At 59.1% G+C, this 14,655-nt stretch overlaps 1 protein-coding gene across 10 annotated transcripts in view; it reads right to left on the bottom strand.

Moving 5' to 3' along the window:
- Window positions 1-898: 898 nt before the first annotated feature.
- Window positions 899-14,655, bottom strand: part of LOC110482566 (polyunsaturated fatty acid lipoxygenase ALOX15B) — a 29,547-nt gene continuing 15,790 nt past the window's right edge. For 4 of the 10 annotated variants that reach the window (XM_085564239.1, XM_085564245.1, XM_085564246.1 and 1 more), the window contains 6 exons: window positions 14,317-14,403; window positions 12,092-12,261; window positions 7,155-7,276; window positions 5,248-5,348; window positions 3,796-3,966; window positions 1,607-1,850 (listed from right to left, as the gene is read on the bottom strand). In XM_085564239.1, coding sequence (XP_085420365.1) covers window positions 1,671-1,850; window positions 3,796-3,966; window positions 5,248-5,348; window positions 7,155-7,276; window positions 12,092-12,261; window positions 14,317-14,403 — 831 coding nt within the window. In that variant the 3' untranslated portion in view covers window positions 1,607-1,670. Of the gene's footprint in view, window positions 1,051-1,364; window positions 1,851-3,795; window positions 3,967-5,247; window positions 5,349-7,144; window positions 7,277-12,091; window positions 12,262-14,316; window positions 14,404-14,655 lie in introns of those variants that run through there. The other 6 variants (XM_085564243.1, XM_085564240.1, XM_085564241.1 and 3 more) reach the window with 6 other exon arrangements.

Raw genomic sequence — 14,655 nt, 5'->3', positions numbered from 1 at the left:
CAGACCAGTAACAGCTCCCAGTTCAGACCAGTAACAGCTCCCAGTATGGACCAGTAACAGCTCCCAGTTCAGACCAGTAACAGCTCCCAGTATAACCAGTAACAGCTCCCAGTATAGACCAGTAACAGCTCCCAGTTCAGACCAGTAACAGCTCCCAGTATAACCAGTAACAGCTCCCAGTATAACCAGTAACAGCTCCCAGTATAACCAGTAACAGCTCCCAGTATAGACCAGTAACAGCTCCCAGTTCAGACCAGTACACACCAATAACAGCTCCCAGTTCAGACCAGTACACACCAATAACAGCTCCCAGTATAACCAGTAACAGCTCCCAGTTCAGACCAGTACACCAGTACAGATCCTGGGGTGAATTTTGGGGTGATTTTGGGCATTTTTTGTGTTCCGGGAGTTTTTGGGATATTTTTGGGCTTTTTCGGGACATTTCCGGGTGGTATGGGATATTTGGGGATATTTTGGGATAAATTTGGGATATTTTGGGATAATTTCGGGTATTTGGGGATATTTGGGGATAATTTTGGGAATTTGGGGATATTTTGGGGCATTTGGGGATATTTTGGGGTATTTTGGGGTATTTTGATATAATTTTCGGATATTCTGGGATATTTTGGGATATTTTGGGATAAATTTGGGATATTTTGGGGTATTTTGGGATATTTTTTAATATTTCAGGGTATTTTGGGGTATTTGGGGATATTTGGGATAATTTTGGGATAATTTTGGGGTATTTTGGGATATTTTGGGCTGTTTTGGTGTATTTTGGGATATTTTGTGTTAGTTTGGAATATTTTGGGATATTTTGGGGTATTTTTGAATATTTTGGGCTATTTTGGTATATTTTTGGGCTATTTTGGTATATTTCTGGTATATTTTTGGGCTATTTTGGGCTATTTTGGTATATTTTTGGGCTATTTTGGGCTATTTTGGTATATTTTTGGTATATTTTTGTATATTTTGGGATATTTTTGGATATTTTGGATATTTTGGGGCCCCTCAGATGGCCACGCTGTTCTTGATGTTCTCGGGGTCCAGGTAGGGGAATTTTGGGCTATTTTGGGCTATTTTGGGCTATTTTCAGGTATTTTGGTATATTTTGGTATATTTTGGGATATTTCTGGTATATTTTTGGATATTTTGGATATTTTGGGATATTTCTGGTATATTTTTGGATATTTCTGGTATATTTTTGGATATTTCTGGTATATTTTTGGATATTTTTGGTATATTTTTTGATATTTTGGGTCATTTTCGGGCCCCTCAGATGGCCACGCTGTTCTCGATGTTCTCGGGGTCCAGGTAGGGCCATTTTGGGCTATTTTGGGCTATTTCGGTATATTTTTGGGCTATTTTGGGCTATTTTGGTATATTTTTGGTATATTTTGGTATATTTTTGGTATATTTTTGGATATTTTTGGGTATTTTGGGGCCCCTCAGATGGCCACGCTGTTCTCGATGTTCTGGGGGTCCAGGTAGGGCCATTTTGGGCTATTTTGGGCTATTTCGGTATATTTTTGGGCTATTTTGGTATATTTTGGTATATTTTTGGTATATTTTGGTATATTTTGGGATATTTCTGGTATATTTTTGGATATTTTGGATATTTTGGGATATTTTTGGTATATTTTTGGATATTTTGGATATTTTGGGGCCCCTCAGATGGCCACGCTGTTCTCGATGTTCTCGGGGTCCAGGTAGGGGTAGGGCCGCTCCAGCGCCGCGTTCCGGGCCCGGATCCGGCGGGAGATTCGGCGCAGGCGGCGCCGGAAGCGCCGGATCAGGCGCCGGGGGGCGCTCTCGGTGAAGTGACGGTCGGGGTAGTGGCCCAGGGGGCGCTGCGGGAGGAACTGGGGTTACTGGGAGCACTGGGAGGGACTGGGAGGGACTGGGGGGGACTGGGAGGGACTGGGAGGGACTGGGAGGGAACTGGGAGGGACTGGGAGGGACTGGGGGGGAACTGGGAGGGACTGGGAGGGACTGGGAGGGAACTGGGAGGAACTGGGAGGGACTGGGAGGGAACTGGGAGGGAACTGGGAGGAACTGGGGGGGACTGGGAGGGAACTGGGATAAACTGGGAGGGACTGGGAGGAACTGGGAGGGAACTGGGGGGGAACTGGGGGGAACTGGGGGGGAACTGGGAGGGACTGGGAGGGACTGGGAGGGAACTGGGAGGAACTGGGGGGGAACTGGGAGGGACTGGGAGGGACTGGGAGGGAACTGGGAGGAACTGGGAGGAACTGGGGGGAACTGGGAGGGAACTGGGGGGGAACTGGGAGGGACTGGGAGGGACTGGGAGGGAACTGGGAGGGAACTGGGGGGGAACTGGGAGGGACTGGGGGTCAGGAGTGGGTTTGGGGTCTCAGGGCCTGGGGTATTTTGGGGAGGGGTCTCTGGGGGATGGGCATTTCGAGGTTGGGTTGGGTTGGTTTGGGTTGGGTTTGGGTTGGTTTGGGTTGGTTTTGGGTGGGTTTAGGTTGGTTTAGGTTGGTTTAGGTTGTTTTTGGGCGGGTTTGGGGTGGGTTATTTTGGGGAGGGGTCTCACCATGTCCATGGGCTCGTTCCTCAGCACCCAGAGCACGGCTGGGGTTGGGTTGGGTTGGGTTGGGTTGGGTTGGGTTGGGTTGGGTTTAGGTTGGTTTTGGGCGGGTTTGGGGTGGGTTATTTTGGGGAGGGGTCCCAGGGGTTGGGTTATTTTGGGGAGGGGTCTCACCATGTCCATGGGCTCGTTCCTCAGCACCCAGAGCACGGCCGGGGTTGGGTTGGGTTTGGGTTGGGTTAGTTTGGGTTGGGTTGGGTTGGGTTGGGTTGGGTTGGGTTGGGTTGGGTTGGTTTGGGTTGGGTTGGGTTGGGTTGGGTTGGGTTGGGTTTGGGTTGGTTTAGGTTGGTTTAGTTTGTTTTTGGGTGGGTTTGGGTCGGTTATTTTGGGGAGGGGTCCCAGGGGGGTGGGTTATTTTGGGGAGGGGTCTCACCATGTCCATGGGCTCGTTCCTCAGCACCCAGAGCACGGCCGGGGTTGGGTTTGGTTGGGTTGGTTTAGGTTTGGATTATTCAGATTTGGGTTGGGTTTAGGTTGGTTTTGGTTGGGTTTGTGGTGGGTTATTTTGGGGAGGGGTCCCAGGAGGATGGGTTATTTTGGGGAGGGGTCTCACCATGTCCATGGGCTCGTTCCTCAGCACCCAGAGCATGGCCGGGGCTGGGTTGGGTTGGTTTGGGTTGGGTTGGGTTGGGTTGGTTTGGGTTGGGTTGGGTTGGGTTGGTTTGGGTTGGGTTTAGGTTGGTTTTGGGTGGGTTTAGGTTGGTTTTGGGCGGGTTTGGGGTGGGTTATTTTGGGGAGGGGTCCCAGGGGTTGGGTTATTTTGGGGAGGGGTCTCACCATGTCCATGGGCTCGTTCCTCAGCACCCAGAGCACGGCCGGGGCTGGGTTGGGTTTGGGTTGGGTTAGTTTGGGTTGGGTTGGGTTGGGTTTAGGTTGGTTTAGGTTGGTTTAGGTTGGTTTTGGGTGGGTTTGGGTTGGTTTAGGTTGGTTTAGGTTGGTTTTGGGTGGGTTTGGGTCGGTTATTTTGGGGAGGGGTCCCAGGGGTTGGGTTATTTTGGGGAGGGGTCTCACCATGTCCATGGGCTCGTTCCTCAGCACCCAGAGCACGGCCGGGGCTGGGTTGGGTTGGGTTGGGTTGGGTTGGGTTGGGTTGGGTTGGGTTTAGGTTGGTTTTGGGTGGGTTTGGGTTGGTTATTTTGGGGAGGGGTCCCAGGGGGGTGGGTTATTTTGGGGAGGGGTCTCACCATGTCCATGGGCTCGTTCCTCAGCACCCAGAGCACGGCCAGCACCGTGGCCGTGGTGTTCATGGCCGGCAGCGCCGCCAGGAATTCCTGCTCCGACAGCGCGGCCTTGGAGCGCGGCGGCGGCTCCCGCATGGCGGCCGGCGCGTTCGGGGGGAAGGCCGAGAGCTCAAACTGACCAGAAACGGGTCAGAGAGCCCAAAATGGGGCAGAGGGACCCCAAAAATGGGGAGAGGGACCCCAAAAATGGGGAGAGAGCCCCAAAAATGGGGAGAGAGAGCCCAAAAATGGGGAGAGGGACCCCAAAAATGGGGAGAGAGACCCCAAAAATGGGGAGAGAGCCCCAAAAATGGGGAGAGAGAGCCCAAAATGGGGCAGAGGGACCCCAAAAATGGGGGAGAGAGAGCCCAAAAATGGGGGGAGGGACCCCAAAAATGGGGGAGAGAGACCCCAAAAATGGGGAGAGAGACCCCAAAAATGGGGAGAGGGAGCCCAAAAATAGGGAGAGACACCCAAAAAATGGGGAGAGAGACCCAAAATGGGGGAGAGAGACCCCAAAAATGGGGAGAGAGAGCCCAAAATGGGGGAGAGAGCCCAAAAATGGGGGAGAGAAACCCCAAAAATGGGGAGAGAGAGCCCAAAAATGGGGAGAGGGACCCCAAAAATGGGGAGAGAGACCCCAAAAATGGGGAGAGAGCCCCAAAAATGGGGAGAGAGACCCCAAAAATGGGGAGAGAGAGCCCAAAATGGGGGAGAGAGAGCCCAAAAATGGGGGAGAGAAACCCCAAAAATGGGGGAGAGACCCCAAAAATGGGGGAGAGACCCCAAAAATGGGGAGAGACACCCCAAAATCCCAGACCCCAAATCCCCTCAGCCCCAAAACAGCCCTGGGGCAGCGGTCAGCGGGGTCAGTGGTCAGTGGTCACTGATGGTCAGTGGTCACTCATGGTCACTGATGGTCAGTGGTCACTGATGGTCAGTGGTCACTCGTGGTCAGTGGTCACTCGTGGTCAGTGGTCACTCGTGGTCACTGATGGTCAGTGGTCACTCGCAGTCACTCGGGGTCACTCAGTGGTCAGTGGTCAGTGGGGGTCAGTGGTCAGTGGTCTGTGGTCCCTCATGGTCAGTGGTCACTCAGGGTCACTCATTGGTCACTCAGTGGTCACTCAGTGGTCACTCAGTGGTCACTATTGGTCACTCATTGGTCACTCATTGGTCACTCATTGGTCACTCAGGGTCACTCAGTGGTCACTCAGGGTCACTCAGTGGTCACTCTGGTCACTCAGGGTCAGTGGTCACTCTGGTCACTCAGGGTCACTCAGTGGTCACTCAGAGTCACTCAGTGGTCACTCTGGTCACTCAGTGGTCACTCTGGTCACTCAGGGTCAGTGGTCACTCAGGGTCACTCAGTGGTCACTCTGGTCACTCAGGGTCAGCGGTCACTCCGGCTCTCACCTGCCCGCTGTTGGTGGCCGCGTGCAGCGCCGAGCAGCTGAAGATGATGACGGTGACGAAGGTGACGAGGCCACGGCGCGACTCCAGCCGGGACGGCACGCCTGGCACGGCCCGGGCACCTGAGCCCACCTGAGCCCACCTGAGCCCACCTGTGTCCACCTGAGCCCACCTGAGCCCACCTGTGATCACCTGTGATCACCTGAACCCACCTGTGCCCACCTGAGCCCACCTGAGCCCACCTGAGCCCACCTGTGATCACCTGTGATCACCTGAACCCACCTGTGCCCACCTGAGCCCACCTGAGCCCCCCTGTGCCCACCTGTGCCCACCTGAGCCCACCTGTGCCCACCTGAGCCCACCTGAGCCCACCTGTGCCCACCTGAGCCCACCTGAGCCCACCTGTGCCCACCTGAACCCACCTGTGCCCACCTGAGCCCACCTGTGCCCACCTGAGCCCCCCGTGCCCACCTGTGCCCACCTGAGCCCCCCGTGCCCACCTGAGCTCACCTGTGCCCACCTGTGCCCACCTGAGCCCACCTGTGCCCACCTGAGCCCACCTGAGCCCACCTGAGCCCCCCGTGCCCACCTCGGTGCCCCCCGTGCCCACCTGAGCCCACCTGAGCCCCCCGTGCCCACCTGAGCCCACCTGTGCCCACCTGTGCCCACCTGAGCCCACCTGTGCCCACCTGAGCCCACCTGAGCCCACCTGAGCCCCCCGTGCCCACCTGTGCCCACCTGAGCCCCCCGTGCCCACCTCGGTGCCCCCCGTGCCCACCTGAGCCCACCTGAGCCCCCCGTGCCCACCTGAGCCCACCTGAGCCCACCTGAGCCCCCTGTGCCCACCTGAGCCCACCTGAGCCCACCTGAGCCCACCTGAGCCCCCCGTGCCCACCTGAGCCCACCTGAGCCCACCTGTGCCCACCTGAGCCCACCTGAGCCCACCTGAGCCCCCCGTGCCCACCTGAACCCACCTGAGCGCACCTGAACCTACCTGAGCCCACCTGAGCCCACCTGAACCCACCTGAGCTCACCTGAGCCCCCCGTGCCCACCTGAGCCCCCCGTGCCCACCTGAGCCCATCTGTGCCCACCTGAACCTACCTGAGCCCACCCGAACCCACCTGAGCTCACCTGAACCCACCTGTGCCCACCTGTGCCCACCTGAGCCCACCTGAGCCCACCTGAGCTCACCTGAACCCACCTGTGCCCACCTGTGCCCACCTGTGCCCCCTGTGCCCACCTGAGCCCACCTGTGCCCACCTCGGTGCCCCCCTGTGCCCACCTGAGCACACCTGAGCCCACCTGTGCCCCCCTGTGCCCACCTGAGCACACCTGAGCCCACCTGTGCCCCCCTGTGCCCACCTGAGCACACCTGAGCCCACCTGTGCCCACCTGAGCCCACCTGAGCTCACCTGAGCCCACCTGAGCCCACCTGTGATCACCTGTGATCACCTGAGCCCACCTGAGCCCACCTGAACCCACCTGTGCCCACCTGTGATCACCTGAGCCCACCTGAGCCCACCTGAGCCCACCTGTGCCCACCTGAGCCCACCTGAGCCCCCCTGAGCCCACCTGAGCCCCCCTGAGCCCACCTGAGCCCACCTGTGCCCACCTGTGCCCATCTGTGATCACCTGAGCTCACCTGAGCCCACCTGTGATCACCTGAGCCCCCCGTGCCCACCTGAACCCACCTGAACCCACCTGAGCTCACCTGAACCCACCTGAGCTCACCTGGGGCTCACCTGAGCACACCTGAGCCAACCTGAACCCACCTGTGCCCACCTGAGCCCACCGTGCCCACCTGAGCCCACCTGAGCCCCCCGTGCCCACCTGAGCCCCCCGTGCCCACCTGAGCCCACCTGTGCCCACCTGAGCTCACCTGAACCCACCTGAGCCCACCTGTGCCCACCTGAGCGCCGCCGGGCCAGGAATCCTCTCCTGAAGATTTCTCCCACCCAGGCCTGGAGCTCCGGGTCCTGCTGGACGGAGCCGTCGGACGGGTAATAGAGGGACAGCAGCGAGGTGACAAACCTGGGACAGTGGGGACAGCAGCGAGGTGACAAACCTGGGACAGTGGGGACAGTGGGGACAAACCTGGGACAGTGGGGACATTGTGGGGACAAACCTGGGACAGTGGGGACATTGGGGACAAACCTGGGACAGTGGGGACAGTGGGGACAAACCTGGGACAGTGGGGACATTGGGGACAAACCTGGGACAGTGGGGACAGTGGGGACAAACCTGGGACAGTGGGGACATTGGGGACAAACCTGGGACAGTGGGGACAGCAGCGAGGTGACAAACCTGGGACAGTGGGGACATTGAGGGGACAAACCTGGGACAGTGGGGACAGTGGGGACAAACCTGGGACAGTGGGGACATTGGGGACAAACCTGGGACAGTGGGGACAGCAGCGAGGTGACAAACCTGGGACAGTGGGGACAGTGGGGACAAACCTGGGACAGTGGGGACATTGGGGACAAACCTGGGACAGTGGGGACATTGTGGGGACAAACCTGGGACACCGAGGGGACATTGAGGGGACAAACCTGGGACAGTGGGGACAGCACCGAGGTGACAAACCTGGGACAGTGGGGACATTGAGGGGACAGTGGGGACATCAACGGGGACATCAACGGGGACATTGGGGACATTGAGGACATCAATGGGGTAATAGAGGGACAGCACCGAGGTGACAAACCTGGGACAGTGGGGACAGCACCGAGGTGACAAACCTGGGACAGTGGGGACATTGAGGGGACAAACCTGGGACAGTGGGGACAGCACCGAGGTGACAAACCTGGGACAGTGGGGACATTGGGGACAAACCTGGGACAGTGGGGACAGTGGGGACATTGAGGTGACAAACCTGGGACAGTGGGGACAGCACCGAGGGGACAAACCTGGGACAGTGGGGACATTGTGGGGACAAACCTGGGACAGTGGGGACATTGAGGTGACAAACCTGGGACAGTGGGGACAGTGGGGACATTGTGGGGACATCAATGGGGTAATAGAGGGACAGCACCGAGGTGACAAACCTGGGACAGTGGGGACATTGGGGACAAACCTGGGACAGTGGGGACATTGAGGGGACAAACCTGGGACAGTGGGGACATTGTGGGGACAAACCTGGGACAGTGGGGACATTGAGGGGACAAACCTGGGACAGTGGGGACAGTGGGGACAAACCTGGGACAGTGGGGACATTGTGGGGACAAACCTGGGACAGTGGGGACAGCAGCGAGGTGACAAACCTGGGACAGTGGGGACATTGGGGACAAACCTGGGACAGTGGGGACATTGAGGGGACAAACCTGGGACAGTGGGGACAGCACCGAGGTGACAAACCTGGGACAGTGGGGACATTGGGGACAAACCTGGGACAGTGGGGACAGCACCGAGGTGACAAACCTGGGACAGTGGGGACATTGGGGACAAACCTGGGGACATCAGGGACAGCACCGAGGGGACAAACCTGGGACAGTGGGGACATTGAGGGGACAAACCTGGGACAGTGGGGACAGCACCGAGGTGACAAACCTGGGACAGTGGGGACATTGAGGGGACAAACCTGGGACAGTGGGGACAGTGGGGACAAACCTGGGGACATCAGGGACAGCACCGAGGTGACAAACCTGGGACAGTGGGGACATTGGGGACAAACCTGGGACAGTGGGGACATTGGGGACAAACCTGGGACAGTGGGGACATTGTGGGGACAAACCTGGGACAGTGGGGACAGCAGCGAGGTGACAAACCTGGGACAGTGGGGACATTGGGGACAAACCTGGGACAGTGGGGACATTGGGGGGACAGTGGGGACATTGAGGACATCAATGGGGTAATAGAGGGACAGCAGCGAGGTGACAAACCTGGGACAGTGGGGACAGTGGGGACAAACCTGGGACAGTGGGGACAGTGGGGACAAACCTGGGACAGTGGGGACATTGTGGGGACAAACCTGGGACAGTGGGGACATTGGGGGGACATTGGGGACATCAACGGGGACACTGGGGACAGTGGGGACATCAACGGGGTAATAGAGGGACAGCACCGAGGTGACAAACCTGGGACACCGAGGGGACATTGAGGGGACAAACCTGGGACTGTGGGGACATTGGGGACATCAACGGGGACATTGGAGACATTGGGGGGATTGGGGACATCAATGGGGTAATAGAGGGACAGCACCGAGGTGACAAACCTGGGACAGTGGGGACATTGGGGACAGTGGGGACATCAACGGGGACATTGGGGACACTGGGGACATTGGGGACTCTGGGGACATTGGGGACTCTGGGGACATTGGGGACATCGGGGACATTGGGGGGATTGGGGACTCTGGGGGGATTTGGGGACATTGGGGACATTGGGGACACTGGGGACATCAACGGGGTAATAGAGGGACAGGAGAGGGGACACGAACCTGGGACTTTGGGGACGTAGGAGGTTGGGGACATTTGAGGGACACAGGGGTACAACAGGGCCACCACCCCCATGACAAATCTGGGGACACCGAGGGGACACTGAGGACACTGAGGACATTGAGGGGACACTGAAGGTGGCACTGAGGACACCGAGGTGACACCGAGGGGACACCGAGGTGACACTGAGGACATTGAGGGGAAACTGAGGACATTGAGGTGACACCGAGGGGACACTGAGAACATTGAAGGAACACTGAGGGTGGCACTGAGGACATTGAGGGGACACTGAGGGTGGCACTGAGGACACCGAGATGACACTGAGGACATTGAAGGAACACTGAGGGTGGCACTGAGGACATTGAGGGAACACCGAGGGTGGCACTGAGGACATTGAGGGGACACTGAGGGTGGCACTGAGGACACTGAGGACTCCGAGGTGACACCGAGGTGACACTGAGAACATTGAAGGAACACTGAGGGTGGCACTGAGGACACCGAGGTGACACTGAGAACATTGAAGGAACACCGAGGGTGGCACTGAGGACATTGAGGTGACACTGAGGACACTGAGGACATTGAGGGGACACCGAGGGTGGCACTGAGGACACTGAGGTGACACTGAGGGGACACTGAGAACATTGAAGGAACACCGAGGGTGGCACTGAGGACACTGAGGACACCGAGGTGACACCGGGGGGACACTGAGAACATTGAGGAGACACCGAGGGTGGCACTGAGGACTCTGAGGTGACACTGAGGGTGGCACTGAGGACTCTGAGGTGACACTGAGGACACTGAGGACATTGAAGGAACACTGAGGGTGGCACTGAGGACACTGAGGACACCGAGGTGACACTGAGGACACTGAGAACATTGAAGGAACACTGAGGGTGGCACTGAGGACACCGAGGTGACACTGAGAACATTGAACTAACACTGAGGGTGGCACTGAGGACACCGAGGTGACACTGAGGACATTGAGGGAACACCGAGGGTGGCACTGAGGACATTGAGGTGACACTGAGGACACTGAGGACATTGAGGGGACACCGAGGGTGGCACTGAGGACACTGAGGTGACACTGAGGGGACACTGAGAACATTGAAGGAACACCGAGGGTGGCACTGAGGACACTGAGGACACCGAGGGTGGCACTGAGGGGACACTGAGAACATTGAAGGAACACCGAGGGTGGCACTGAGGACATTGAGGTGACACTGAGGACACTGAGGACATTGAGGGGACACTGAGGGTGGCACTGAGGACACTGAGGACACCGAGGTGACACTGAGGACACTGAGAACATTGAAGGAACACTGAGGGTGGCACTGAGGACATTGAGGTGACACTGAGAACATTGAAGGAACACTGAGGGTGGCACTGAGGACACCGAGGTGACACTGAGGACATTGAGGGAACACCGAGGGTGGCACTGAGGACATTGAGGTGACACTGAGGACACTGAGGACATTGAGGGGACACTGAGGGTGGCACTGAGGACACTGAGGGTGGCACTGAGGACACTGAGGACACCGAGGTGACACTGAGGACACTGAGAACATTGAAGGAACACTGAGGGTGGCACTGAGGACATTGAGGTGACACTGAGGACACTGAGGACATTGAGGGGACACTGAGGGTGGCACTGAGGACACTGAGGGTGGCACTGAGGACACTGAGGACACCGAGGTGACACTGAGGACACTGAGAACATTGAAGGAACACCGAGGGTGGCACTGAGGACATTGAGGTGACACTGAGGACACTGAGGACATTGAGGGGACACTGAGGGTGGCACTGAGGACACTGAGGACTCCGAGGTGACAGCGAGGTGACACTGAGAACATTGAAGGAACACCGAGGGTGGCACTGAGGACACCGAGGTGACACTGAGAACATTGAAGGAACACCGAGGGTGGCACTGAGGACATTGAGGTGACACTGAGGACACTGAGGACATTGAGGGGACACCGAGGGTGGCACTGAGGACACTGAGGACACCGAGGTGACACTGAGGACACTGAGAACATTGAAGGAACACTGAGGGTGGCACTGAGGACATTGAGGTGACACTGAGAACATTGAAGGAACACTGAGGGTGGCACTGAGGACACCGAGGTGACACTGAGGACATTGAGGGAACACCGAGGGTGGCACTGAGGACATTGAGGTGACACTGAGGACACTGAGGACATTGAGGAGACACTGAGGGTGGCACTGAGGACACCGAGGTGACACTGAGGGGACACTGAGGACATTGAAGGAACACCGAGGGTGGCAGTGAGGACACCGAGGTGACACCGAGGGTGGCACTGAGGACTCTGAGGGTGGCACTGAGGACACTGAGGACACCAAGGTGACACCGAGGGGACACCGGGGGGACACGGGTGGCGCGGCGCGTCCCCGCTGTCCCCACCTGCGGATGGCCCGCCACACCTCGGTGGCGTCGCGGCCGAAGTGGTGGCGCTCGGTGGCCGCCACCCCGCGGTGCCGCAGGTCCCGCGGCAGCACCAGCGAGCGCCAGCGCAGCGCCCGCAGCCCCCGCGCCACCAGCGCCAGCAGCCCGCGCCGGCCCAGCGCCACCGCCTGCGGACATTGGGGACATTGGGGACATTGGGGACAGAGAGGGGACATCGAGGGGACACCCCTGGTCTCGAAATTCCCACCCAAATACACCCAAAATCCCGCAATTCCCACCCAAAATCCCGCAATTCCCACCCAAAATCCCGCGCCACCAGCACCAGCAGCCCGCACCGGCCCAGCGCCACCGCCTGCGGACAGCGAGGGGACATTGGGGACATTGGGGACAGAGAGGGGACACCCCCGGTCCCGAAATTCCCACCCGAATTCACCCAAAATCCCCAAATTTACACCCAAAATCCCGAAATTCCCACCCAATATCCCGCGCCACCAGCGCCAGCAGCCCGCGCCGGCCCAGCACCACCGCCTGCGGACATTGGGGACATGGGGGACATTGGGGACAGAGAGGGGACACCCCCGGTCCCGAAATTCCCACCCAAATACACCCAAAATCCCCAAATTTACACCCAAAATCCCGCAATTCCCACCCAAAATCCCGCAATTCCCACCCAAAATCCTGCGCCACCAGCGCCAGCAGCCCGCGCCGGCCCAGCGCCACTGCCTGGGGACATTGGGGACATTGGGGACAGAGAGGGGACATCGAGGGGACACCCCCGCTCCCGAAATTCCCACCCAAATACACTCAAAATCCCCAAATTTACACCAAAAATCCCGCAATTCCCACCCAAAATCCCGCGCCACCAGCGCCAGCAGCCCGCGCCAGCCCAGTGCCACCGCCTGCGGACAGCGAGGGGACATTGGGGACAGAGAGGGGACACCCCCGGTCCCGAAATTCCCACCCGAATTCACCCAAAATCCCAAAATTTACACCCAAAATCCCCAAATTTACACCCAAAACCCGCCCCATCACAGCCAGCAGCCCGCGCCGGCCCAGCGCCACCGCCTGGGGACAGCGAGGGGACATTGGGGACAGAGAGGGGACACCCCCGGTCCCGAAATTCCCACCTGAATTCACCCAAAATCCCCAAATTTACACCCAAAATCCCGAAATTCCCACCCAATATCCCGCGCCACCAGCGCCAGCAGCCCGCGCCGGCCCAGCGCCACTGCCTGGGGACATTGGGGACATGGGGGACATTGGGGACAGAGAGGGGACACCCCCGCTCCCGAAATTCCCACCCAAATACACCCAAAATCCCCAAATTTACACCCAAAATCCCCAAATTTACACCCAAAATCCCGCAATTCCCACCCAAAATCCCACGCCACCAGCGCCAGCAGCCCGCGCCGGCCCAGCGCCACCGCCTGCGGACATTGGGGACATTGGGGACAGAGAGGGGACATCGAGGGGACAGAGAGGGGACATCGAGGGGACACCCCCGGTCTCGAAATTCCCACCCGAATTCACCCAAAATCCCAAAATTTACACCCAAAATCCCGCAATTCCCACCCAAATCCCGCCCCATGACAGCCAGCAGCCCGCGCCGGCCCAGCGCCACCGCCTGCGGACAGCGAGGGGACACGGCGGGGACACCCCCGGTCTCGAAATTCCCACCCGAATACACCCAAAATCCCCAAATTTACACCCAAAATCCCCAAATTTACACCCAAAATCCCGCAATTCCCACCCAAAATCCCCAATCCTGCCATCCCCCCATTTCCAAACACCCGGATCCCTCTGGGAACCCTCCCGGACCCCTCCCCCCTTTTACCGACCCCAGTGAAGCCCCCAGACCCACCCCATGCCCCCCGGAGCCCCCAGACCCACCCGGTGCCCCCCAGTGAAGCCCCCAGACCCACCCGGTGCCCCCCGTGCCCCCTCACCCGGTCAAAGCCCCCAGACCCACCCGGTCGAAGCCCCCAGACCCACCCGGTGCCCCCCGGTGCCCCCTCACCCGGTCGAAGCCCCCAGACCCACCCGGTGCCCCCCGGTGCCCCCAGACCCACCCGGTGCCCCCCAGTGAAGCCCCCAGACCCTCCCGGTGCCCCCTGTGCCCCCTCACCCTGTTGAAGCCCCCAGACCCACCCAGTGAAGCCCCCAGACCCCCCGGTGCCCCTCGGTGCCCCCAGACCCACCCGGTGCCCCCCGTGCCCCCTCACCCGGTCGAAGACCCCCCCGGGGTTGAGCAGGAAGCGGCGGGCGAGGACCCCGATCTGCACCGTGAACCGGGTGTGGGGCACCAGCAGCTGGGGGGCACGGGGGGCACGGGGGGCACCGTGAGATGGGGAGGGGGCACCGGGTGAGATGGGGGCACCGGGACATGGGGGGCACGGGGGGCACCGTGAGGTGGGGAGGGGGCACCGGGACATGGGGGGCACCGGGAATTGGGGGGCACGGGGAATTGGGGAGGGGGCACTGGGAACAGGGGGGCACGGGGGTGTCAGAGAAATGGGGAGGGGGCACCGGGACATGGGGAGGGGGCACCGGGATATGGGGAG

Source organism: Lonchura striata, chromosome 32 (assembly GCF_050655825.1).
Source record: "Lonchura striata isolate lonStrDom1 chromosome 32, ASM5065582v1, whole genome shotgun sequence".
Taxonomy (NCBI): domain Eukaryota; kingdom Metazoa; phylum Chordata; class Aves; order Passeriformes; family Estrildidae; genus Lonchura; species Lonchura striata.
Note: the sequence above shows the minus strand (reverse complement) of the source record. Positions and strands in the feature narration are given on the sequence as shown.